The sequence below is a fragment of the Copadichromis virginalis genome, linkage group LG12 (assembly GCF_057382275.1).
Source record: "Copadichromis virginalis isolate Kocher_CV1m ecotype Utaka linkage group LG12, C_Virginalis_male_GT1.1, whole genome shotgun sequence".
Taxonomy (NCBI): Eukaryota; Metazoa; Chordata; class Actinopteri; order Cichliformes; family Cichlidae; genus Copadichromis; species Copadichromis virginalis.
In genome coordinates, this window is record NC_140629.1 from 15,080,911 (window position 1) to 15,103,305 (window position 22,395).

The 22,395-nt window shown below is 41.9% G+C and overlaps 3 protein-coding genes across 3 annotated transcripts; 2 read left to right on the forward strand and 1 right to left on the reverse strand.

Moving 5' to 3' along the window:
• Positions 1-1,190: 1,190 nt before the first annotated feature.
• Positions 1,191-5,807, reverse strand: ccdc157 (coiled-coil domain containing 157). Its single transcript, XM_085474886.1, has 10 exons — positions 5,469-5,807; positions 4,166-4,316; positions 3,369-4,059; positions 3,217-3,294; positions 2,925-3,094; positions 2,618-2,794; positions 2,357-2,519; positions 1,933-2,072; positions 1,727-1,791; positions 1,191-1,653 (listed from the first exon to the last, which is right to left on the reverse strand). The coding sequence occupies exons 1-10, from the start codon at positions 5,714-5,716 to the stop codon at positions 1,422-1,424; spliced, it is 2,115 nt and encodes a 704-aa protein (XP_085331012.1). The 5' UTR covers positions 5,717-5,807; the 3' UTR covers positions 1,191-1,421.
• Positions 5,748-11,853, forward strand: sf3a1 (splicing factor 3a, subunit 1). The gene is made up of 16 exons (XM_085474885.1): positions 5,748-5,884; positions 6,012-6,090; positions 6,721-6,830; positions 6,921-7,125; positions 7,232-7,489; positions 7,588-7,662; positions 7,755-7,905; positions 8,004-8,200; positions 8,392-8,509; positions 8,597-8,904; positions 8,991-9,236; positions 9,315-9,522; positions 10,649-10,803; positions 11,090-11,191; positions 11,285-11,356; positions 11,468-11,853. The coding sequence occupies exons 2-16, from the start codon at positions 6,043-6,045 to the stop codon at positions 11,567-11,569; spliced, it is 2,355 nt and encodes a 784-aa protein (XP_085331011.1). The 5' UTR covers positions 5,748-5,884; positions 6,012-6,042; the 3' UTR covers positions 11,570-11,853.
• A 79-nt stretch (positions 11,854-11,932) lies between these two features.
• LOC146696659 (TBC1 domain family member 10A-like) lies at positions 11,933-22,270 on the forward strand. Its single transcript, XM_085474887.1, has 9 exons — positions 11,933-12,713; positions 14,081-14,180; positions 15,803-15,910; positions 16,404-16,510; positions 16,628-16,742; positions 17,724-17,789; positions 18,304-18,493; positions 18,571-18,725; positions 19,474-22,270. The coding sequence occupies exons 1-9, from the start codon at positions 12,532-12,534 to the stop codon at positions 19,978-19,980; spliced, it is 1,530 nt and encodes a 509-aa protein (XP_085331013.1). The 5' UTR covers positions 11,933-12,531; the 3' UTR covers positions 19,981-22,270.
• Positions 22,271-22,395: the final 125 nt, after the last annotated feature.

Genomic DNA, 22,395 nt, shown 5'->3' on the forward strand with positions numbered 1-22,395 from the left:
AGTGAGATTTAGGTTTAATGAACTGAGTGTGATCTGAGGTGAACCAGGCAAGTGGGTATGACTAATGCCAATGAATGCTTGTGTCCAGCCAAAAGCACAAGATAAGAACTACAATTACATCAGTAAGCAATACTGACATGATTGTTTATGAAATGGAGGAAAAATCAAAGCATAAACAATTTGGGGAAGAACCTAAGCCTACAAATGGTTTCTAACTATGCTACGGTGGATCTCCAAAAGTTGATTCTGTTCATCTGGACGTAGCGTTTTGTGGGAGAAACGTTTCGTCACTATATAATCTTGATATTGATATAATCTTTGGCTGTTCAGCCATAGGGAGCTCAGTTCTTGCAGTCATGTGGGCACCAGCCTGATAATGAAGACAGACTGCATCGTGACATTGAACACAATTCACATTTAGTTTGTTTTCAAAACTACAAACTCATTCTTTATTCAAGAAAGTCACAGCTACACACCAACAGTACACTGAGGTTAAATGAGGTGAAGCACAAATTTTCCATTAGATCATAGAGGCACATTGAAGTTGTTGTTGTTGTTGTTGTTTTTTACATATGTATATACTAGCTAAATAAACAATAGTTTATATTTATTCATGGCAAACTGCTCATTGGAATGACAAAATATCTTTCTTCATAAGAATGAAATGTTTAGTCAAGCATAGCATTAGAGATGACTTTCAGTGACATCTATGGCACTGGTTGAAAGTGCTTAAAATTACCTTAAATTATATGCTTGATTACACAGCTATAGTTAAGCCAATTAGGGATTAACCTTCAGGTCACATGCTGTCTGTGAAGTGACTGAAATGACAGGTCATGTGTCCATTCAGGTAAAACTGGTAAAAGGTCAGTGTTTATACTAACACGATTGTTTATTCAATTCAATTTTACTGAAAGCTTACACTGCAGGGACTGACCTGAAGGTCAGAAGGGATTCAGTGAAACCAGCAAGCACTTGTGTTTCCCTGGAAACTCCCACATCCTTGTCAGCAAGCACATAAACAATGACACTGACATCTGTCTCTGTGACGTTCAAGGTACTTTACCTATTTACTTAGAACCATGTGATCAATCCGGAGGGAAGGCTATCCATTCAGATACATCCAGGCTTGTTTGAGAAAGCATATCACATTTCATGAAACCTAATATGCAGGGGCCATAACTGCCCTATTTTAACAGCGGTGAAAAACAGTCTTTATTAATAATGTGTTTATTATGGAGCAATCCATCTTAACTGTAATATTAACTGCCATAACTGTACATAATGACAATATGTAATCACACAAACTCAAAAAAACAGAATTTACGTAGAAAGAAAATTAAGCACTTGTAGTTGTTGCCAGTAATTCTTAACGAGGTATATTGCTTGCAAAAACAGCTTCTGCTCACACCTCCACTGTTTCATTTTTTCCTCTGATTCCAGGCCCGGGAGTGATAAAGTTGAGAAGGGCTGTGTACTTTTGCAGGGCTTTTAGCAGCAGTGCACGCTGTGTTGAGGTGGAGTGTTTGAAGGTGGATTTGTATGGACGAGGGGGAGGTGGATACACGATCCTCTGACTCCACACCACTCTCTCCTCCTCCTGCTTCCTTTCCTCTGTTAACGTACCCCAGCCTTGCTGCATCACTGCTCTGCCTGTGGAGCAAAGAAGAAGGCAACAATGGATGCACAGTATCACTCAGACTAATCTAAAGAGCAGAATACTTACGCTGGACGTTTTTCCGTTGGTGTGCTGGGCAGAGAAGCAGTGTGTGTCTGCTGAGTGGAGGCTTCCTGTTAAAAATGCATATATATGATGTTCAGCAATAAACAACCACAAAACCCTGTTTGAAGTTGTTTATTCATCCATGATATACGTCTATTCACGTGTTTTCTATTTATGTAGCATCACAAGAATCCTACCTAATGACTTACTCTGCTTGCATTATGTTGTGCTCTTTCTCCCAGTTTCTCCAGACTTCTAAGAAGGGTGGAATTTTCCTGCTCCAAAACATTTATACGAATGCTATTTGCTTGCAGTTGCTGCTGCATATCCAGAAGCACATTTCCTGTACCTTTTTTACATGGAATAAAATGAGAAATATTCCTTAAAAATGACAAGATTGATGACAAGAGCAATACTTTAATGTGCACTGATTTTTCCGATTTACTGTCTCTTTCATCTGCAAATGCACTGGGTCATTTTTGTGATCTTATAATTCCAAGTCTGTCAAACTAGCACTCTGTGCTTTCTGAAGTATTAATAGCCGCAGTCAACTAGTGCTTGACAGGTGCAAAGCCACATTTATTTGAATACACACAGGTAATGTTAGTTAGTAGGTGATTCATAGCGGCCTACTCTGTGGTTGAGCCAGTGGGCTGAGCTCTGGGAAAGCCACCAACAGCCTCTCCCTCTCTCTCAAAGCTTGCACATATTCCTTCAACTCATCCACACAGTTGTTTAGCTCATCTGTGTGTTTTTGTAGGGTCTGTTTCTCATTTTGGAGCTTCAAACACAGGTCCTGATGGGGAAAAAATATAGGAGCATATACTACTTGGTTAAAACATGTCTTCTTTGGGTATTACTATGGGTAAAGTGCATTTAAAAGCTCTGATCTACCTGCTGTTGAGTGAGCTGAGCCCGCAGTTCTTCCTTCTCCTCTGACATCTGTTGCAGCTGACTCTGTAGGCCGATCTGCCTCTCATCTCTCTCCCCCAGCTGTTTCTGCAGCTCTTCACACTCTTCGTCGAGAGCGTCGACTCTCTCTAACAAAGACTTCTGCTTTGCCTGCATTGACTGGATTTCACAACCAAACAACACATGTATGAATCTATTTGATTACTGCTGTGTGACTCACACATAAGCGAGTCTGTCACAGTGCCCAGTGGAAAACAACTAATAATCAGGTGCTTGCTGTGATGCTGACCTCTTGCTGACGGCAGGCACTCTGGTACTTGGCTTTCTCCTTATCAAGCAGGAGCTGAATGTCGGAGATCTGACTCTCTAACTGCTGGATCCTGTGCTGCAGTTTAGAACAGGCCTCTTCCTCTATTTGTAAGGTGTTCAGACTCTCCTGCAGTCCTTTCTTTTCATGTTCTAACACACAAAAAAATGCTTAGCCTGCATAAATATGTATTTTGTGTGTGTTCTGCAAAACATACTTTCTTTTTTTTTAAATGAAAGAAAGGTTGTAGATTAATCTTAGGTGCGTGTCTTACCCAGTGCTTTTAAGGTATTTTGCTGCAATGCTATTTCCTCCTTCAGTTTGAAATTCATCTCTTCCAAGGACATAGTGTCTGTGTTCAAAAATGTGAAAGTAGAAAAGTGATTCCAGTGAATTCTCATCATGTTTATTCACAATTTCACTCACCCCTCTTATGTTGCTGTTGCTCCTCATGCAGCCTTTTCTCTGTTTCTTTAATGACTCTCTGTGCTTTCTGCAGCGAAAATTCAAGCTGGACTGAATTTATTTGAAGCTTTTCCTTCTCTTGATTGAAGTCTTTTTGTGCTCTTTCCAGCTGGGACCTGAATCTTTTCTGTTCCTCTTCTGCCGCTGCTAGTCTGTCTTTAAGAGGCTGCACCGTACAGCGCACATCTTGAAGGTGTTTTTCCAGCCTGCGCGTGTCCCTGCGCTGTTCATTGGCCCACTGGGAAACATCGCCTGCTGTCATGCGTCCCAGCTCCAGAGAGTCATCCACAGCTGCTAAGAGAGGCTGCAGAGATGAGGGCAGGCCCTCGCTCTGAAGCAGGTCTACCAGAGCGTCTCCTGTCTTTCTCAAAAGAGTTTGCACTTGATGACACGCATCGCATGGAATGAGTGATGATTCGACAGTCTGGCAGCTTTTGTTTTGACTGCTAAACACAGGAGAGCATGGACTGCTGTGGGTGGGACTGGAGGATGTGAGATTCTGTGGGGAAATTTCAAATGTGCTCGTTGAAGACCAAGCAGACAAGCAACGGCTGCAAAAGTTGGTTCTTGAGCTCATTTGAGGTGAGACAGGTGATGCAGTGTTTGTCTCATCACTGTTTCTTTCCATCTGCCTTTTACTGAGTTCAGACTCCTAAGAAAGGAAAGACAACCTAAAGCACTGAGATCTATCAGTTAACTGGCAACATTATGCCATTATTTTTAATTATGCCTTCACTAAAATGAAGCAGTCTGCCTACCTTTATGTTGGCAAATTGAACTAAATTACTCCAGTAGTTTGTGACTATGAGACCAACTGACAGGCATCCCTTCTGTGGCGTTTGTTCTCTCCTGTGGCTGCCCCTCAGTCGGTCAATGTAAGCACTGGAGCTTTGTACAAGAAGCAGCAGTCTTGTTCAGCCAGAGAGGGAGGGGAAGAAAATTTTTTAACAATTATTATGTGTTTATGTAATGTAATGTCAATTTTTGCTGATTATTTCTTTTGTCAGTTTCAAGTTATTTCAGTGATTAGTGTGAGTTTTTCCTCCTTCAACAGAAGGGTACCAATGATTTTGTTCATGTCTATTCATCAAACAGCAGCATTATAAAGTTCACAGATGATACCGCAATCATTAGGCTGATCACTGATGGCATATAGAAAACAAAATGGCAGGACTGGTGGCTTGGTGTCAGCAAAATAATCTCTTCCTAAGTGCAGATAAGACCGACAACTCTTGATTTTTTTATGTGAAGAGAAGGATAAAGCAGCATACACACAGCAGACATCTGTGAGACAGGTAGAGAGGGTGAAAACCTTTAAATTCCAAGGGACACACACTAAGGAAGATCTCACAACATCCAGAAGTTTCTCAAGAAATCACAGTAAAGACTGTACTTCCTAAGATGGCTGAGAAAGTGGCATGTCGACTAAAATCCTCATTTTTTCCAGCATTTTTTTTTGCAACTCAACGTACAGTTGAGCGCATCATCACCACCTCAGTTACAGAGTGGTACTGGAAGCTGCACTGACAGGAAGGATCTCCAACGTGGGATAAAAACTGCACAGTCCATCACAGGAGCAGCCTTCACATCACTACACGGCATTTACACGACCAAGGGCTCACAACATTTTTAGAGACAATACACACCCACCACCTCTCCACACTTTTGCCCTCAGGTAGATTCTATAGGAGCCTGAAATCAAGCACTAATACTCTCTGTAGCTTCTAGCTGTTGGCCATCGGACTCCTGAATGAGACAATCAGCACTGCCCCGCTCCCACACCAACACTACTGTTGGCTGTTACTGTACTATCATTATCTGCTACTGCACTAATTTGTACAGGTCTGTTTGCAAACATCCACAAGGCATGGGCCCAACGGGACACTGGCAAAATAAGAATTTCATTGTACAGTGTAAACCGCGTTTATTTTCACTGTGCATGTAATAATAATAGCAATATTAAAACATCTAACATTTTTATGTTTCTTAATTTTCTGTGTTAGGCACATGAATTTTCATGTAAATGTGCTATATAATAAAATTGTCATTGTTATGTATTACCTGTCAACCACCAACTCCAGTAAAACAATGTGGGAGTGCTGATTGAACGCATCTTCCCCATCCACAAAGTCATACTGCTCTAGCAGAGCTACCATGTCTAGATTACAGGAGTGCTTGTCCGGGAACTTCCAGGAAGAAAAGCGGAGCGGTCCGGTTCGAGAAAACACGTCCAGAATCGCTCCCTGAAGGTCAACCAGGTCTTTTCGGAGGCTTTCGATACAGTCCTGACTACCCAGCAACTGACTCATGTCTGACAAACTATTTTATAAATGACACAGCTCTGAAAAACACTGTGCAGTCTGTTGATACCGTATCTCCTTGGCAACGTCCAAAAAAAGTACTCCAAGTTCCACAATGCTGTGCGGTTTATTTCCGGAAGTAATTCATCTCCATTGGGTCAACGAAAGCGCGACGTAGTAAGTGTGTTTAACCACGGCAAATTTTAAGCTTTTAGCTCCTGTAGCCTTTATTGTTGACATAGCATGTGCTAAAAAGTAGTGTTTAAAATACGTTTTGGTTTTTTTGTTGGTTTTGTGTTTGCAGGTTACTTCCAGTTTTACAATAAGTCGCAGCCATGCCGCCTGGGCCTGTTCAAATCGTTCAGCCGGAGGCTAACAACAAGGTAAGGGTACCGCTGCTAGTTAGCTAATGCCAGCAGTGTAGCCTACATACTGCTTGCTTTTTGTCGGCTAACTTGTGAACTGGGTTAATTTTTGTCTTTCTATACTTTGAACTGTCTCTTTGATTTTTGAATTTAGCGAACAGCTAGCGTCTATTTCTTTTTCTTTCGCTAAACGTTTGAGGTCGCAGCATTAAACCTTGCTAGCCCGTAGTTAGCTGTGATGGTAAATCTACACACGACGTCTAAAATCTCAGTTCGAACCTGAAGGTAATTGCTGAGACTTTGCTGTCACTTGCTAAATTGAAAACGGATATTTGGATCAATGTGTCTTGTACCACATTTTTTTCACGTAGAAAATTCACCGACCCACTTTCATCACAGCACTTGGTAGTTTTTACCGTATGGTGTGGACTACTGTAGCGAAATTTAAAGTTTTTCAAAATGTTGTCTATGCTTTGAGTGTTGTAAATTGTAGTAGAGCAGGGGAAATATTACTTGGTGTAGTTGGAAAAGCTTTAACATCGGGTGGGTGTTAAGTAGACCACTGTTGTTTTTACTTTATTCTTTTATTTATTCATCTAACCCTTCTTTGGTTTATTCTAACTAACAAATGTGCTTTTGCGGCAACAGAATGATTCAACAGCAGAAGAAACGCCAGCCACAAAACCTATTGTTGGTATCATTTATCCACCTCCCGAGGTCCGAAACATTGTTGACAAGACAGCCAGCTTTGTTGCAAGGTTGGTTATTTTATATGTGGCAGCTTTTTAAATATGTAATGGTAACTGGATTTCATGTATATGGCATAACTAATTCTTGCCAATTCACAGGAACGGGCCTGAATTTGAGGCAAGAATCCGTCAGAATGAGATCAACAATCCAAAGTTTAACTTCCTCAACCCGAATGACCCCTACCATGCCTACTATCGCCACAAAGTCAATGAATTTAAGGAGGGGAAAGCTCAAGAGCCATCTGCAGCTGTGCCCAAAGTTATGCAGCAGGCTATGCAACAGTCCCAGCAGCTTCCTCAGAAAGTAAGTCATTGAACTTCACTTTGCACTTTATTTTTTATTTTTTTAATAAAAAAAAAAAGGTCTGGTAGTCTTTGACCCTGACTAATATTTTACATGTTTTTTTTAGGTTCAGTCACAGGTGATTCAGGAGACAGTGGTCCCCAAAGAACCTCCCCCTGAGTTTGAGTTCATTGCAGATCCTCCATCAATCTCAGCATTTGACCTGGATGTTGTCAAGCTCACTGCCCAGTTTGTTGCTCGCAACGGGCGCCAGTTTCTCACTCAGCTCATGCAGAAGGAACAGAGGAACTACCAGTTTGACTTTTTGCGACCACAGCACAGCCTTTTCAATTACTTCACCAAGCTGGTGGAGCAGTATACTAAGGTGACTTAACAGATTGGTCTTCTCTGGGTGTGTATTTATTCAAGTGGTGATTCTAAACTTTCTAAGCATTATATTGATTCTCGACTTTAATCCTTTAGATTCTGATCCCTCCCAAAGGCTTACTGACCAAACTCAAGAAGGAAGCCGAGAACCCAAAAGAGGTTATGGACCAGGTATTCTGTTTTAACAGTGACTGTTTCTCAAAATAACCGTTTACATTTGCTCTTTCCCATGGTTGTAATATGTCCTGTTGTCCAACCATCAGGTAAGGTACCGTGTTGAATGGGCAAAGTACCAGGAGCGCGAGAGGAAGAAGGAGGAGGAGGAAAGGGAGAAAGAACGAGTTGCATATGCCCAAATTGACTGGCATGACTTTGTAGTGGTCGAAACAGTGGATTTCCAGCCTAATGAACAAGGTAATTATAATCACAGTAACTATATCTTTAAATAGTAACCCCCACCTGTAAATATTGGTACAATCATTTAATCTTTATTGGCATCTCAAATTCCTTAGGCCACTTCCCACCACCTACCACACCAGAGGAGCTCGGTGCTCGCATCCTGATCCAGGAGCGCTATGAGAAGTTTGGAGAGAGTGAGGAGGTAGAGATGGAAGTGGAGAGCGATGGTGAAGATGATGAGCGGGAGGATAGGGGTGAAGGCCAGCCTTCACAGCCTGATCAAGACACACAAGTACAGGACATGGATGAGGTTAGAACTGATGGAGTAATTAATTACTGCGGATTGCAAGCTGTTTGTGTCTGACCAGTTATAGATTTGATACTATATGTTTTTCTTTTAATTAAATGGCATCTTTTCTAACCCACTGCTTGGAGAAAGAAAAAGAAGAAAACTTTAAGATCTTGTAACAAAATCGATTCATCCCCTGCTGCTTTCTTTAGGGATCTGATGATGAGGATGATGGCATGAAGGCTCCACTTCCACCGGACACCCCCATGCCACCTCCACTGCCTCCAACTCCAGATCAGGTTATCATTCGCAAAGACTACGACCCCAAAGGTAACACTGTTCGTTATGTGAGCAAGTTTTTACTTTGTACAATTTGTTTGTTTTTGTTTTTTAACTAATGTTACCTTTTCATTACAGCATCCAAGCCTCAGCCTTCAGTTGCAGTTCCAGACGAGTACCTCATCTCTCCCATTACCGGTGAGAAGATCCCGGCCAGTAAGATGCCAGAGCACATGCGTATCGGTCTGCTAGATCCACGCTGGCTGGAGCAAAGAGACCGCAGCATCAGAGACAGACAGACTGAGGATGAAGTTTATGCTCCTGGTTTGGATATCGAGAGCAGCTTGAAACAGCTGGCTGAGAGGCGTACTGATATCTTCGGTGTGGAAGAGACGGCCATCGGTAAAAAGATTGGGGAAGAAGAAATCCAAAAGCCAGAGGAGAAGGTAAAAACACTGAGTAACTGCAGCTTTTATAAAACTGTCTTTAACAATAATAATAACAATAATAATTGTATTCTTTTGCATTTCAGGTTACCTGGGATGGGCACTCTGGAAGCATGGCTCGTACACAGCAGGCAGCGCAGGCCAACATCACCCTGCAAGAGCAGATAGAAGCCATTCACAAGGCCAAAGGACTGGTGGGAGAAGATGACACTAAAGAGAAAATTGGCCCTAGCAAGCCAAGTGAAATTCATCACCAGCCACCCATCCCCTCCTCTGCACCCAGTTTGCCTAAACCTAGTCCCCCTGTCACAGTGGTGCCTCGCCCACCCTCTGTAAGTTAAAATTGTAATTGTATACATTTGAATGCTTTTTGTTGTACCTTCTTATCACGTAATGTTGTTATGTAACAGGTGGCACCACCAGTACGCACCACTCTCTTGTCTGCTGTACCTGTAATTCCGAGACCACCTGTGGCTCCTGTGGTGCGTCTTGCACCAGGACAAGTTATTACCCCAATGCCGCCCATGATTCCTGCTCCCCGCATTAACGTGGTTCCCATGCCGCCTTCTGCGCCTCACATCATGGCTCCCAGACCACCTCCCATGGTTGTTCCAGCCCGTAAGTTAACCCCCTAGGGTCAAGGGTATAGTGGCTGTTTTTTACTACTTTTGATTTTGCTCTTGAATTAGATAAAATGCAGGTAATGGCTCAGGCATTGTTTTGTAAGTAGTTGTTCCAAAACAATCAGGTGTCACAATAAGATGCAACACTGATTATTCCTGACTACACACTACCTTTAAACTCCAGACTGGCTTGCAATTCTCAAATCTTGCTATCGGTGTCACTGTTCTTTCTTTTGCCATTGCTCCAAGAACTTCTCCTCAGCAACCAAATGCCACGTGTTCCATATAATTTTCTAATTGGTTGATGTGTTATATTTTTCCACCAGTAGGGTGTTGTTTTTTTGTTTTTATTTTAATTTAATTTTTTTTATTTTTGAAAGTACTTTCCTTAGAATATCACATTTTATTTTTTTATTTTTTTTAAATACTTTCTCTTTATTGATTTTCATCTTATTTTACATACAGAACTAAAGAGGGCAAGGGAAACCAACACAGTCACATATGTTCGCATATTCCAAAATACACAACGCCTTGTTTTACTTACACATATTACATATTACACAGGTGCATGTTCCATTCAAACAAATTCGCAGCTGTCCCTCTGCATCACAGAGGTATCAGTTTCTAGTCTCTTGACATATAACGATCCCATCGTTCCCAAAGTCTCTCTCCTTTCTCCTTCTGTAGCCGCAGTGAGAGGGTAATCAGTTCCATATGATGAATTGTGTTAATAATGTCTATGACCAGCTTCCGTGTGGGGGGAGAATATCACATTTTCAAGCAAAAGCATACCATAAATTATTGATCGTAGGTCAAATAAAATCATACTTATCAAGACAATTTAAAAAAACTGGAACATAGTTTAAAGTCTGCACGTAATCCCATGACTCATGTAAGATACTATAGCAGCTATAGTATCTTACATCTATCATGTGTTCTGGACATGCCTGTGCATCCGTCAACTCTATAAGGTTAAAGCGCTTATGAGAAACAACTAGATGACCATTGTTAGGGAAAATATTACTTGTCTTGGAGTAATTTGGTAACCAAACCTTTTATACATAGCCTTCCTTATTTTTATATTTAAATTCAAATAACCTTATTTTTTCCCCTTCCTCTAGCATTTGTTCCTGCTCCACCTGTGCCACAGCCACCAAGTGCTGCTCCAGCACCACCTATCCACCCACCCCCACCTCATGAGGATGAGCCTGTCAGTAAGAAGATGAAGACTGAGGATAACCTGATTCCGGAGGAGGAGTTCCTTCGTAGAAACAAGGTTTGTTGGATCAATAAAGTGTGGAAAAGGTGTTACGTTACATTTATAATTTACCAGTGCTACCACATCACTCTCGTGGTTCAGTAGACTGGATTGGGACTTTGTGTGACCATCAGATTCATTTAAAGATATGCAAAAAAGAAAAGTTCTTTTTGTGCACATGGTAGTAATATAGGGCTTTGTTTCCAGCTGTGGTAGTTGAAGATAAACACAGCTAACCTACTTAGTAGAACATGGATATGTAGTTTCATCTGTTTTTGTGTCTGAATCTTTTCCCTGTCTCTAGGGTCCAGTGGCTGTTAAAGTACAGGTTCCTAACATGCAGGACAAGAGTGAATGGAAGCTGAATGGCCAGGTGCTGAATTTCACTGTCCCAGTCACAGACCAGGTATGCAACATGTGGTTTGTTTTCTCTCTTTAAGGTTAAGTCGTTTCTCACACACAGCATTCTTATTGATGTGCAAATGTAATGTCTCCGCAGGTGTCTGTCATTAAAGTCAAAATCCATGAAGCTACAGGCATGCCGGCAGGAAAACAGAAGTTGCAGTATGAGGTAAAGATTTGCTCATGGCTTTGTTGGAATGTCTGATCTCATCTGCATTAATTAATATAAAGTGCTGATTTATTAATTTGTTGTTTTGTTTTGTTTTTGGTTCCTTTTCAGGGTATTTTCATCAAGGATTCCAATTCACTGGCTTACTACAACATGAGCAACGGTTCGATCATTCATCTGGCACTGAAGGAGAGAGGTGGAAGAAAGAAGTGAGCCATCCTTGCAGAAAGAAGACATGATTTTTTTGTTGCTTTATTTTGTTGTTGTTTGTGTCATAAAATAAATTTTTGTTTGCATTATATGGCATTTTTCATACAATTGTGTGCAAACAACGTGTCCTCCTTAAAGGTTAAAAGGATAATACTCTGGATGGCAGTCATGATTTCACACTTTTGCTTCAGTCTTTTTCTTCTCTGTGATGCAACTTAAGTGGTAATTTGTAACAACATGTAGAGCCCACGAGATTCATTCATTGAAATAAAGGAGTTTTAAATGGTCTGGTTTTGTTGCTGCTGCGTTTGCAAATCTAGCACATGTGCTCACAGAAAAGAGCAGACATGGGATTCGCTTCCTCTTTCTTCTGCAGCCGCTAGGGGCAGACGTAACATTAGGATGTTAAAGCCCAGGCGAGGGCGGTAGGCTTGGGATACTAGGAGATGTAGAAATCCGTATAGTGTTCTCGGGTGGGATGACAGGACGGCAAAACCAAGCCACAGCTAGCCGAGGACAAAATGTACTAGTTCGTTAACCAGGTGGTTTAGTAAGTAATCGGCTAACTATGTAAAACTAGACAATAATGTAGCGGCGGTTCGTTGAAGGTGGGGTCAATGTAGAAATAGTTTGGGATTGTTGTCACAAGCAGTTAAGGCTAACTTTTAGTACGTTAGCAACGCAGAGTTAGCTGGCTAATGTTAAAACTGGGGGAAAACCCATTCAAGTTAACTCAAGCATAACCAGTTTAATGTGACCCAGCGGTTGGAGCACACCCTTAGAAAAGATTTACGGACAAAACAGCGGTTGGAAAGTTTAACTCGCGCCCAGAAATCATGGCGTCGGTGCAGTTTGACTCGACTGCATATGCACAGGAGCAGATTTGACTCTGGGTTGTCCACAACCTCGCTGACGTTAGCTGCCCCGGCTAGAAGGCTAGTTTTTTTTCTTCTTCTTATGCTACCATGGACAAAATGGAAAACGGCCGTCGATCTGTGGACACGGGGAGCATCAGGACTCTTAGCAGCAGTCACATTGACGACGAAAGCTCCTTGGGATCCGACTCTGAGATCAACGGCTTCGCCAGCGAAAGGCAGGCGGATAAATATGGATTTATTGGTGGGGCGCAGAAGTACTCAGAGGACACGTAAGTTTACTTTAACTCTGAGGCCATCTGTGTTGGTTTGCCATGCTTAATGATAATGATAATAATAATAGGTAGTAAATTTGCAGCCTACTGTTGTCCATTAGTTGTGATGACAAGTTGTGCAGGTGTTGTTATGTGCCTCAGACAAACAGAGCTCCCAACCAGCTGCGTGGCACCGTGTTGTTTCTATTTTTTCCTTTCTTTCTTTTTTTTTTTTTTATTACCCTCTGTTTGCCACAGTCACCACAAGCAGTAAACGCGTAGATGAGGATTGAACGAGTCGTATTAATCTTCTTATTTCTACCATGTAATGTTAAATTGTTTTTCGTTTAGCCTGTCACACAGTTTTTTGCGGTGGTGGTGGGGGGGTGCTGACCGAGCACTTCTGGCTGTCTGTGTCATGCTTGGATTTAATTTATCTCTGGCCTTTTGGCAATACAGATTAGATCAGTTTCTTTTCTTTCTTTTGTAAGAAATCTATTTCGTTTTTCTTTTTGTGCTGGGTCTAAAGCCTGCATGACAGCAGTGAAACAGTGGAAGGAGTGGGTGAAAGTTATGGCAAGCACCGGCTGGCTGGGAGTTTCCTGTCTTGTGGAGTTTTGGCAGGCTTGGAGCCGCAGCTCTTGGTGCCTCTTTAGCTGAGGGCCTCTTTTGGCTCAGCTCTGTAGATAGTCAGTGTTTAGCTTGTACTGTTTGGCAACAAACGTATCTCTTTATTGTTTAAAGGCTCTGGGAGCTGAAGCTGCAGTATAGTCTTGCACTGATCTACAACACATAGGCTGCACTTTGTTACCAGAAGAGGCCTGTCTTAAATAAGAAGAGCTCTTTGAAGACGTTTCAGCCCTACAATTACAGGCTTGTGCCGATGAGATAATTATATACCATAGTAAAGCATCAGACCACAATTCCTAATGTAGGTTATACTTGCTTACGTTTTCTTTTTCTGTTTGAAAATATAATGTAAAGTCCTTGACTCCCCCTTCCCTCCTTGCCTGTAAATATTTTACTGTTAAATTATCCTGACTGCAGCTCCTTCAGATCAGAGAGCTTTGACATTAAATAGGTCTTGAGTTTGTATCTTTTATAGTTCGCTGACTGCAAATGAGTGATGGCCACACACACAGATCTGATGGTAGATGCAGAACGATAAACTGTCTTTGTGAGATTTTCTTTTTAAAGCTTGGGCCAATTTGGAGGCTTATTTCAGACTTGCCTTATTGCAAAAACAAGCAAACTTTTGTCACCTGTCTAATTATTTCTGTGCTAAAAGAAGAGAAGATGTGTCGTTTGCTGTCATTTCAAGCAAAAAAGCGCAAAAAATGATTTGAGCTTTGTAATTTTTTTTCTCCCTCCTGTTGTGTAACCAGAGCTCAGGATATACCTCCAGCGGTGCTCAGGCAAAGAGAGGTGAAGTGGCTGGACATGCTGAACCACTGGGACAAGTGGATGATCAAGCGATTCAATAAGGTCAGCACCAGGTGTTAAATCAGTTACATAAAACATGTGGCTTGGTTGTATGCCTTCCATGGTGTTAGCCATGTGAAGCTCACCAGATCAGTTTCTTTTAAAGAGTTTCTGAAGGTGGTTTGCTGAATTGTATTGTGTCGTTTCTAGGAAGTTTTTGTTTTTGTCCCCCCAATCACAGGTACTCTTACACATGATCAAACAAAGCAAACGGTAACGCTCAAATGATTGCACAAGGACCAGACTTTGTATACACTTTGTTTTGCAGCTTCGCTTGTCTAGCTGGTTCTGTGTGAAATGCTCTCAGCGAATCGACGTAAAGCTGCAACTTAACCTCACACCCATGAATCAGCAGCAAGCCAGGACACAACCCCGTCACTGTATCACTGCATATACTGTATGACAAATTACCGGTTTCAGATTCAGGGTGGGATTGTACTGGCTTCATATAAAATGATTCTCTTTCAAAAGGAATACAAAAAGTGGCTCTGTACATGACAGAAACGGCTAATTTAGCGGCGAGAAGTGTTCCTTTTCTCGCTGTACATGTACTAATAAAGGTCAGGGTTTCTAATCCTTTATTGTGCCCCCATGATTGATAATAATTGTACAGTAGGAACTGTAATGTTCTTGAGGAAGTGTGCCAGCTTTGCTTTAGAGCAAACAAATGTGCTCAGAAAGGGTAATGCAATGCAAGTCAAGTCAAAAGTCTCAAGAGGACTCAAATGTGAAGGTCGGGTCAGCTAATCTGTTGCGACAACACCTGTTTGTGATTCCTGCTGAAAGATTGCAAAGCCTCAACTTGGAGAGATGGCACGAGTTGAGATCAAATTTTATCAATGTCATGTTTTGCAGCATTCATTTTAGTATATTTTGGCCCTTTTGAAGGTCATAATGTTCTTCCTACAGTTGCAGCAACAAGCTTTTTTTCTATGCTTATCCCTTCCACACACTCGCACGCTGCTGGATGTCTTTAGATCATTTTGGGGTTCGGTATCTTGCCCAAGATACTCCTCCAGCACGCACACTGGAGGAGTCTAACTTTCCGATAAGAAGACGACCCGCTCTACTCCCTGAGTCACAGGTGGTAGAGTGTTTGTGTATGACTTCTGTTTATGTTTCTATGCACCTTAAGTAGTCGCCCCCTTGGAGATAATGTTTTGTTTTCTGCATCCTGAAGATATAAATCACGTGGCATGTTTTTAATGTTACATGTATAAGTGAAGCTCTAATAAGAGACTCAGATGTTAGAATATCCCCAAATTTTGGCTCGTCTTTGATCAAATTCTGATCTTGCATCTGCCAAATAAATTGGTGATCTAGATAAGTAGTAACTGGCCATTTTCATTGCTGAAAAGAAGGAAGTCAAATCACTGGGTTGTAAGAGTTTTTAGAGTGCATGCAGTGCTACAAGTCAATGCATCCTAAGTGTAAGTTGTTAGTTTCTAAGTACAAAACTACACTTATTCAAAAAAGGGAACAAATACCAGTGGAAGCGCTCTGATGAAAACCATTTGCTGTATCTGCGCACCAGATTGCCTCTCTTAGCTTTTCTCAAGCTACATTCTCCCATGGTCCTTTGGTATATTGCTTTATTTGGGAAACCCTTTTGTTCTGTGACTCAGGTGAGGCTGCGTTGCCAGAAAGGAATTCCTCCTGCCCTCAGAGGCCGTGCATGGCTCTACCTGTCTGGTGGGAAGGTGAAGAGAGAGCAGAACCAAGGAAAGTTTCAGGTCCGACAGCTTCCTCTTTCACTTCCTCCTCACATCTCTGCTTAAACTCTACTTTGAGCTCATTTCATTTTTAAATTTCATTTGAAATTGGTACTGAAAGTGTGGTCATCCACAAGCATTACTCATTTGAGTGAGAACCCAGATATTTTTACCAAAGAGCTGGAGCAATGGCAGTTTTTATTATTGATCTTTTTTGTTTGGTTTGTTTTCTATTCAGGTTAAGTGTTCAAAATGCATGCTAGCATCAAATGAATAATGATGCAGATCTTGAATCTTTTCAAATATAAAGTTTAAAACTAGCCTCTGCTCATGCAGTGGTTAGACAATTCACTGACCTTTATAGTGAATGAATAACTTAATTTATTGCTGAGATCACTAAATCCTATAAAAAAGAATCAGGGGTTTGTAGTCCTCCTACTTAAAGACAATATAATCACTTATACCGTATCACAAAGAGATCTCACTCTCATGTCCCCCATGCTCTTTTTGTCAGGAGCTGGATAGCCAGCCGGGAGACCCCAAATGGCTTGATGTAATTGAGAAAGACCTCCATCGACAGTTTCCTTTTCACGAGATGTTTGTGTCACGGGGAGGACACGGGTGAGCAGTCTACCACAATGTGACGTACAACACGGGAGTTGTTTACTGCATCTTATTTGAATATGCTAAAATGTTGCGTGTGTGTGTGTGTGTGTGCGCGTGTGTGCGTGTGCGCAGGCAGAAGGACCTGTCCCGTGTTCTTAAGGCTTATACTCTCTACAGACCAGAGGAGGGATACTGCCAGGCCCAGGCTCCTATTGCTGCAGTGCTGCTTATGCACATGCCTGCTGAGGTACGAACTGCCTTCAATACAAACACACACCATCACTCACCATATAAATTGTGTCCCTTGGTGTGGATGATCTGAACACTTGAAGACTTGTTATGGTCTTTAAAACTAAAATCCACACTGAAAATAGAAATAGTGCTGTTTCTTTTATTTTGTAAGGCTCAGTTTTAGTTTGTGACCTCGGGAAAGTATTTTTGAGCTGAACTGCAGAGGGACTGAGTGTACAAATGATGTAATCTGTAGATGATTTCCAGAGCTGCTCCATAGTATAAATAATACATCGAATTTGAGATTATGATAGCAGCCAAGATGACTGTAAAAGGGTTTGGAAATTTTGAACTAAAAAACGAGGCAGATAGCATCGCTGGAAAAATCCTATCATTCCACAGATTAAGTCTCTGCATGTATGTCAGAGTATCAGCTAATGGAATCATGAATTCCACTTATTCAGTTTAGCTTAGTTAGACATGGTGTGTGATTTTTAGACACACTCTCAGTTTGAGGAAAGTCTTGTGGTCATTAAAAGCACTAAGCAATTAATATGTTGAAGGAAAATTCTCCTCACAACCTAAAGTATGAACTTCAGACATAAGAGAGAGAGCAGACTTTGAAGTGGATTTATCAGATGTGTGTGGTGGTTATATATACATGCAGTTTTCTGTCCTGGTGAGCATTTCAATTAAGTAAATTACCAGCTAAATAAGTGTCCGGGGTGTTGCAAAGATGGCTTTTTATTGTGGATAGTTGCTTGGGAAAGGATTTTGGTTCGACACCACACTGTGTGACACAATAACACTATACACACCAAATTGGCCAGTGTCCTAAGGGGGCCCGAGTGCTTCATAAGGGTAGAATGGCTAGAAAATCTTGTATTTAAGAGAACATTTCTAATGTTTTCCAGCTTCTCTGTGACCCCTGGAATGCCTCTCTAAGTATAACAAAGAACTACCCTTACATTGTGTGTATGTGTGTGTGATTCTACAGGATGCTTTCTGGGGGCTGGTCCAGATCTGTGAGAAGTATCTTCCTGGTTACTACAGTCCCGGCCTGGTGAGACTGAAACACTTGAAAGCGTTCATGATGATATGGCTCAGTGTTGGAAATGCAAAGAGAATATAGCCTCAGTTGACTCCACTGCTACCAGAGCTGTGCACACCTACTTGTAGGCCTTTTGCTCAGCAAAACTAGAATGTGTATTTTGTTTCCCACAGTGTGTGTGTGACGCAGTGGCACTGTGGTTATGGTTTTCTGATGAAGGCAGTGGGCTGTTTACAGACTTATTTTCTCAGTAAGCTGTTTGAGTAAACTTTCTTGCGTAATAATTGCCTCCTCTTGGTTTCTGTTGCAGTTATGAATTCCATGTTATGAAAGAAGGTTTGCTAATTAAATGTTTCCTCATAAGTGCAAAATCTGGGTAGTCGTGCATAATGGGAAAACAATGTGTAGAAATAAGGACTGGTTTAATTTAATAGATGAGCGTGTATGTGCATATCTCATTTCAGCACCAGCAATGCAGAGTACAATACGTTTTTTGTTTAGTGTCCCCCACCGCTCCCTCTTTCAGGAAGCTATACAGTTAGATGGAGAGATACTCTTCGCCCTGCTGCGACGCGTCTCCCCTCTAGCCTTCCGGCATCTGGAGAAACATAAGATCGACCCCATCCTCTACATGACTGAATGGTTTATGTGTGCCTTCTCCAGAACCCTACCCTGGGCATCGGTGCTGCGCGTCTGGGACATGTTCCTCTGCGATGGTATGTATCTGCAGCGGTGCCTCATAGAGCGTCTTTACTCTGAAATTGACTCATCGGCTCCTTCTTCCTCCTTTTAGGAGTGAAGATAATTTTCCGAGTGGGCTTGGTGCTACTCAAGTGCATGTTGGGAACTCGTGAGAAGCTTAAGGCCTGCCAAGGCCAGTATGAGACCATGGAGCTTCTCAGGGCGATAGAGCCTCGATACATGCAGGAGGGTTTCCTTGTTCAAGAGGTAAGGGGTTTTTCCCAGATTGCTTTGCCTTCAGGCTGAAATGTCCTCGGTGTCCTGCCAGTGATTCTGATCTTTGATTTGCAGCTTCTAGAAGTGTAATCCAGGCCTAGAGTTGAATGTGGTAACTGTCTCCAAAAACTGAAGGTATTGCACTAGCAGCGAGTCGTATAGATGCCTAAAGATGGTCTCTAGTTGTCCTTTAGTTTGCTCTTTCAAGGAGGAACTACATCCCAGATATCATGCTTCTCATCACACGAGTTACCTAGTCATGTGAGGCTACCCAAGAATCAAGGAAAATATAATTTAAAAACAGAGTTTATTTTACTTTGCTGATATCAATGTTTTCTAAACATGTGATTTGACTTTGTTATTGAGAAGTCGTGTCTGATTATTCGGCAGTGATGTAAACAGCATTGTGTCATATTGTGAGGGAGGAGTTAGAGGGAACAATAAATGTTCCTACAAGTAGTCAAGAGAACACCAGTGAGTCTGAGAGAGTGAATTAAAGTGACACACAGACAAATTGACCAGAGTGCTGGCTGCATGGTGTCTGGTTCCTTGTATCGAGCTTTGTGTGAGGGTCTGTCTTCCCAAACAATACCCCCTGTTATATGTAGCGCCGGCTTGACTGTGTGTGGCGGTCATTTGGCATTTGCAGACAAAGTTCACAGTCTCAGTACAATTGCCAGTCATGGAAGGAACATGTGAGCACAGCAGTGACCGGGTGACTTGATTTTTCCTTTTGCAGATTCTAGAGGTGCCGGTGACGGCGCGAGACGTGGAACGAGAGCATCACACCCAGCTCAAGCGCTGGAAGAAGAACCGCGGGGAGCTCAATTTCAAACCGCCTCCAAGAATGCACGGCGCTCGGATCATCATGCTGGCTGAGCCACCCAGGCGTCAGGACCTGCAGCAGAACCCCACCATTGTACTTGAAGTGCCTCAGACTATCCCACAGCTGCAGAAGGGCAAGGAGGAGAAGAAGAGTAAGAAAAAGAAGAGCATGAAAAAATCCCAGCCCACAGAGGAGATTCCCAATCCTTACCCTCTTCTCAGTGACCCTCAATCGTCATCCACAGAACCGCCTGCCCCACCTCCAGGCAACAGTGTGACGCCAGAGGCCGCGGCGCAGACTGAAACGGACTCAGCTGGAGAGCAGAAAACACCTCCTACAGACCTCCCCTCTGCCAAAGAATCTACTCTTCAGCGATCTACACAAAGCCTCAGCAGCACAGAGCAGGACACATACTTGTAGCTCTGAAAGTGTGTGTGTGGGTGTGGACGAAGCACCAGCACTCTTCCGTCAACAACCAGCCAGCCTTGCCGAAGTCTCTGAGTGGCCAGCATAACCTATTTTTTTTTCTAATATTTGTATGCATTTGCTCATTTCCACACAAGTTTGCCTTTGATATTAACAGCATACACTAAAGCACCTTTACCATGTATAAAACTACTTAAATGCTTTTGCTATTTGTCACTACAGAGCTGACGGATGCTTCCTCTTAATGCTTGATTCTCTTATTTAGACCATAAGTCTTAGTATTGTTTTTTTGGAAGGGAGACAAGTTACTGCTTTACTGAGGGCAGTGTATTTCAAGTGTTCGGTAATCTTAGTAAGGTGCCGGATTTCTTGCAGTTTATGCGTTTTCACTTGTAATAATGTGCAGCAGAGGATGTAAACTCCTGATGCACGCGCCACACATTTCAGCCTCTCAAGTCTTTGTATTTCATTTTGGGGGAGGGGGGTTTCCACTAGAGGGCAGCCTTGCAGCTATACATGCTCTTAGGAGAGGCAACCACAGCGAGGATGGGATTCAGTAAAATTGGGAGTAGGTACAAGCGTACTTCTCTGAAGTTGAGATTACATTTTCTCACAGTGAAAAATTGTATTAAATTTAGCGACTGAAGTGGCGAATGTAAGGAAGTCTTTTCCAACAAGCGCGAGTTATTTAAATACAATTTAAAACATGGAGTAATAGGTAGGTGTGTGTGTGTGTGTGTGTGTCCTGCTATGCAAAACAAACAAAAACATCTCTTTGTTTTTCCTGAATCAGTTGAACTGCTGTTTAGCTGTGTATAAGCTCCTCTTCTCACTGTGTGAGGCACTTCCAGCCACTTCGGCTCACCAGTCATTCCCAGGCAGCAGAGTGGAGAACACTGGACTTTCCTCACTGTATGACACATTCCTGCCTTCTTAAAAGCTAATCATTTTGAAGACCACCTCTTACCCAATGCAAATCTGCCTGATTGTGTTTGTGCACACGAAGCAAATCACCTAATGGTGCTGACCTTCCTTTTGGCTCTGCTTAAGGTCTATTTGGACATGTGAAACCATTAAGGTGTTGGGTTCATTTTTGTATTTTGGGTGTTTGTTTTTTGCTAGAGCTTCCAAAGCAAATTAAGACTGTTACTCTGAGACCATCTACGACCCCTGCATGTGACCAGGCTCATTTTCTGTGCAGTCACGAGGGATCACGGGATTTAAGGATTTACTGGGATTTCTGTAGCTGTTTGTATTTTTGGGGGGAAATGCGGTAGCATGCATGGATTGTGAGGCTCTTTGTCTTTTCTTTTTTTCCCTCCAAAACACCACAGTTTTATTTTGGTGGCATTCCTAGTCTTTCTCAACTATCAATACAATGGTAAAGGGAGTCTTGAGAAACACAAGTGCACGTGTGTAAAATGTGTTTGTGCATAACTAATATTAAAAGAGTCTTTGCTAATAAAGCGCGTGCTCAGCTCAGTTATAAAACGCAGCGGGGATATAAAAAGATGACATTTATCAAGCGATCACTCTCCCCTTATGCAATAGTTTAGTTGCTTGTGCCGCAAATCCTCACATTTCACTCGTATTATAATTTAATGCTCTTTGTGTACATACGATATAAAAAAAATATGTAATGAACTGTATTTTCAGTGTATACTGCTATATTTTTTGTCATGCAGTTACAGATACTACAGAGGTAGCTATGTATGTCATTTGCAGTCAGAGACGGTATATATACTTTTTTTTCTTTTCTTTTTTCTTTTCTTTTTTTTTTTGATCAGCATTTGTAACACTAGGGGGGGAAAACATTTTCAGGGGAACCTTTGCCACTAAAATGCTTTTTCTCACTCTAAGAGTGTTACTGTTGCTACTAGGTTTTAAAAAGGAGATCCTCTCCAGAACTCCCGTGGCATGAGTTTTAGGCTTGCAGATAAGTGGCTGTGTTGCATATATGATTGCTGTCAATCTAGATTGTTATTAAACGCCGGGATCTTTAGACCTGTTTGTATGTAATGTCCCATGTTCACCAGCAGATGGCGGACCAGAGTCATCTCTTGGAAATGAGAAGTTTGCCTGTATGTGAGTGACAAGCCGAATGCCCTGTGCGATCCAAGATGTCTCCATTAATTCCACTTTTTTCTTTTTTTTCTTAATGCTGCACTAGCACAAGGTCAATTGTTACATTAAATACTGTTTTGCGTTACATTTTTTTCAGAAATGCCACGTTTGAGAGTGATGTGACAGCTCTACTTATGAATAAATTTGTTCTGCAACCAGGTATTGACTGCTGTTTGTTTTACGTCGGGAGAGAAAAAGCCTTCAAATCAATGGGAAAAGTGGGGAAAAAACCTTGTTACATACGATTTTATTTATTTTATTTTTTAAAGAACAGTTGATGTACAT

What these genes read in the sequence shown, in the direction of transcription:
- LOC146696659 (XM_085474887.1), top strand. Translation starts at nt 12,532, where the DNA reads ATGGACAAAATGGAAAACGGCCGTCGATCTGTGGACACGGGGAGCATC. An exon ending in GTGTCACGGGGAGGACACGG is followed by an intron (nt 16,511 to 16,627) that starts GTGAGCAGTCTA and finishes GCGTGTGCGCAG; the next exon opens with GCAGAAGGACCTGTCCCGTG. An exon ending in TTATGCACATGCCTGCTGAG is followed by an intron (nt 16,743 to 17,723) that starts GTACGAACTGCC and finishes GTGATTCTACAG; the next exon opens with GATGCTTTCTGGGGGCTGGT.
- sf3a1 (XM_085474885.1), top strand. Translation starts at nt 6,043, where the DNA reads ATGCCGCCTGGGCCTGTTCAAATCGTTCAGCCGGAGGCTAACAACAAG. An exon ending in TTTCCAGCCTAATGAACAAG is followed by an intron (nt 7,906 to 8,003) that starts GTAATTATAATC and finishes CAAATTCCTTAG; the next exon opens with GCCACTTCCCACCACCTACC. An exon ending in AGTTCCTTCGTAGAAACAAG is followed by an intron (nt 10,804 to 11,089) that starts GTTTGTTGGATC and finishes CCCTGTCTCTAG; the next exon opens with GGTCCAGTGGCTGTTAAAGT.
- ccdc157 (XM_085474886.1), bottom strand. Translation starts at nt 5,716, where the DNA reads ATGAGTCAGTTGCTGGGTAGTCAGGACTGTATCGAAAGCCTCCGAAAA. An exon ending in TTCAATTTGCCAACATAAAG is followed by an intron (nt 4,060 to 4,165) that starts GTAGGCAGACTG and finishes TTCCTTTCTTAG; the next exon opens with GAGTCTGAACTCAGTAAAAG. An exon ending in AAATACCTTAAAAGCACTGG is followed by an intron (nt 3,095 to 3,216) that starts GTAAGACACGCA and finishes TTTGTGTGTTAG; the next exon opens with AACATGAAAAGAAAGGACTG.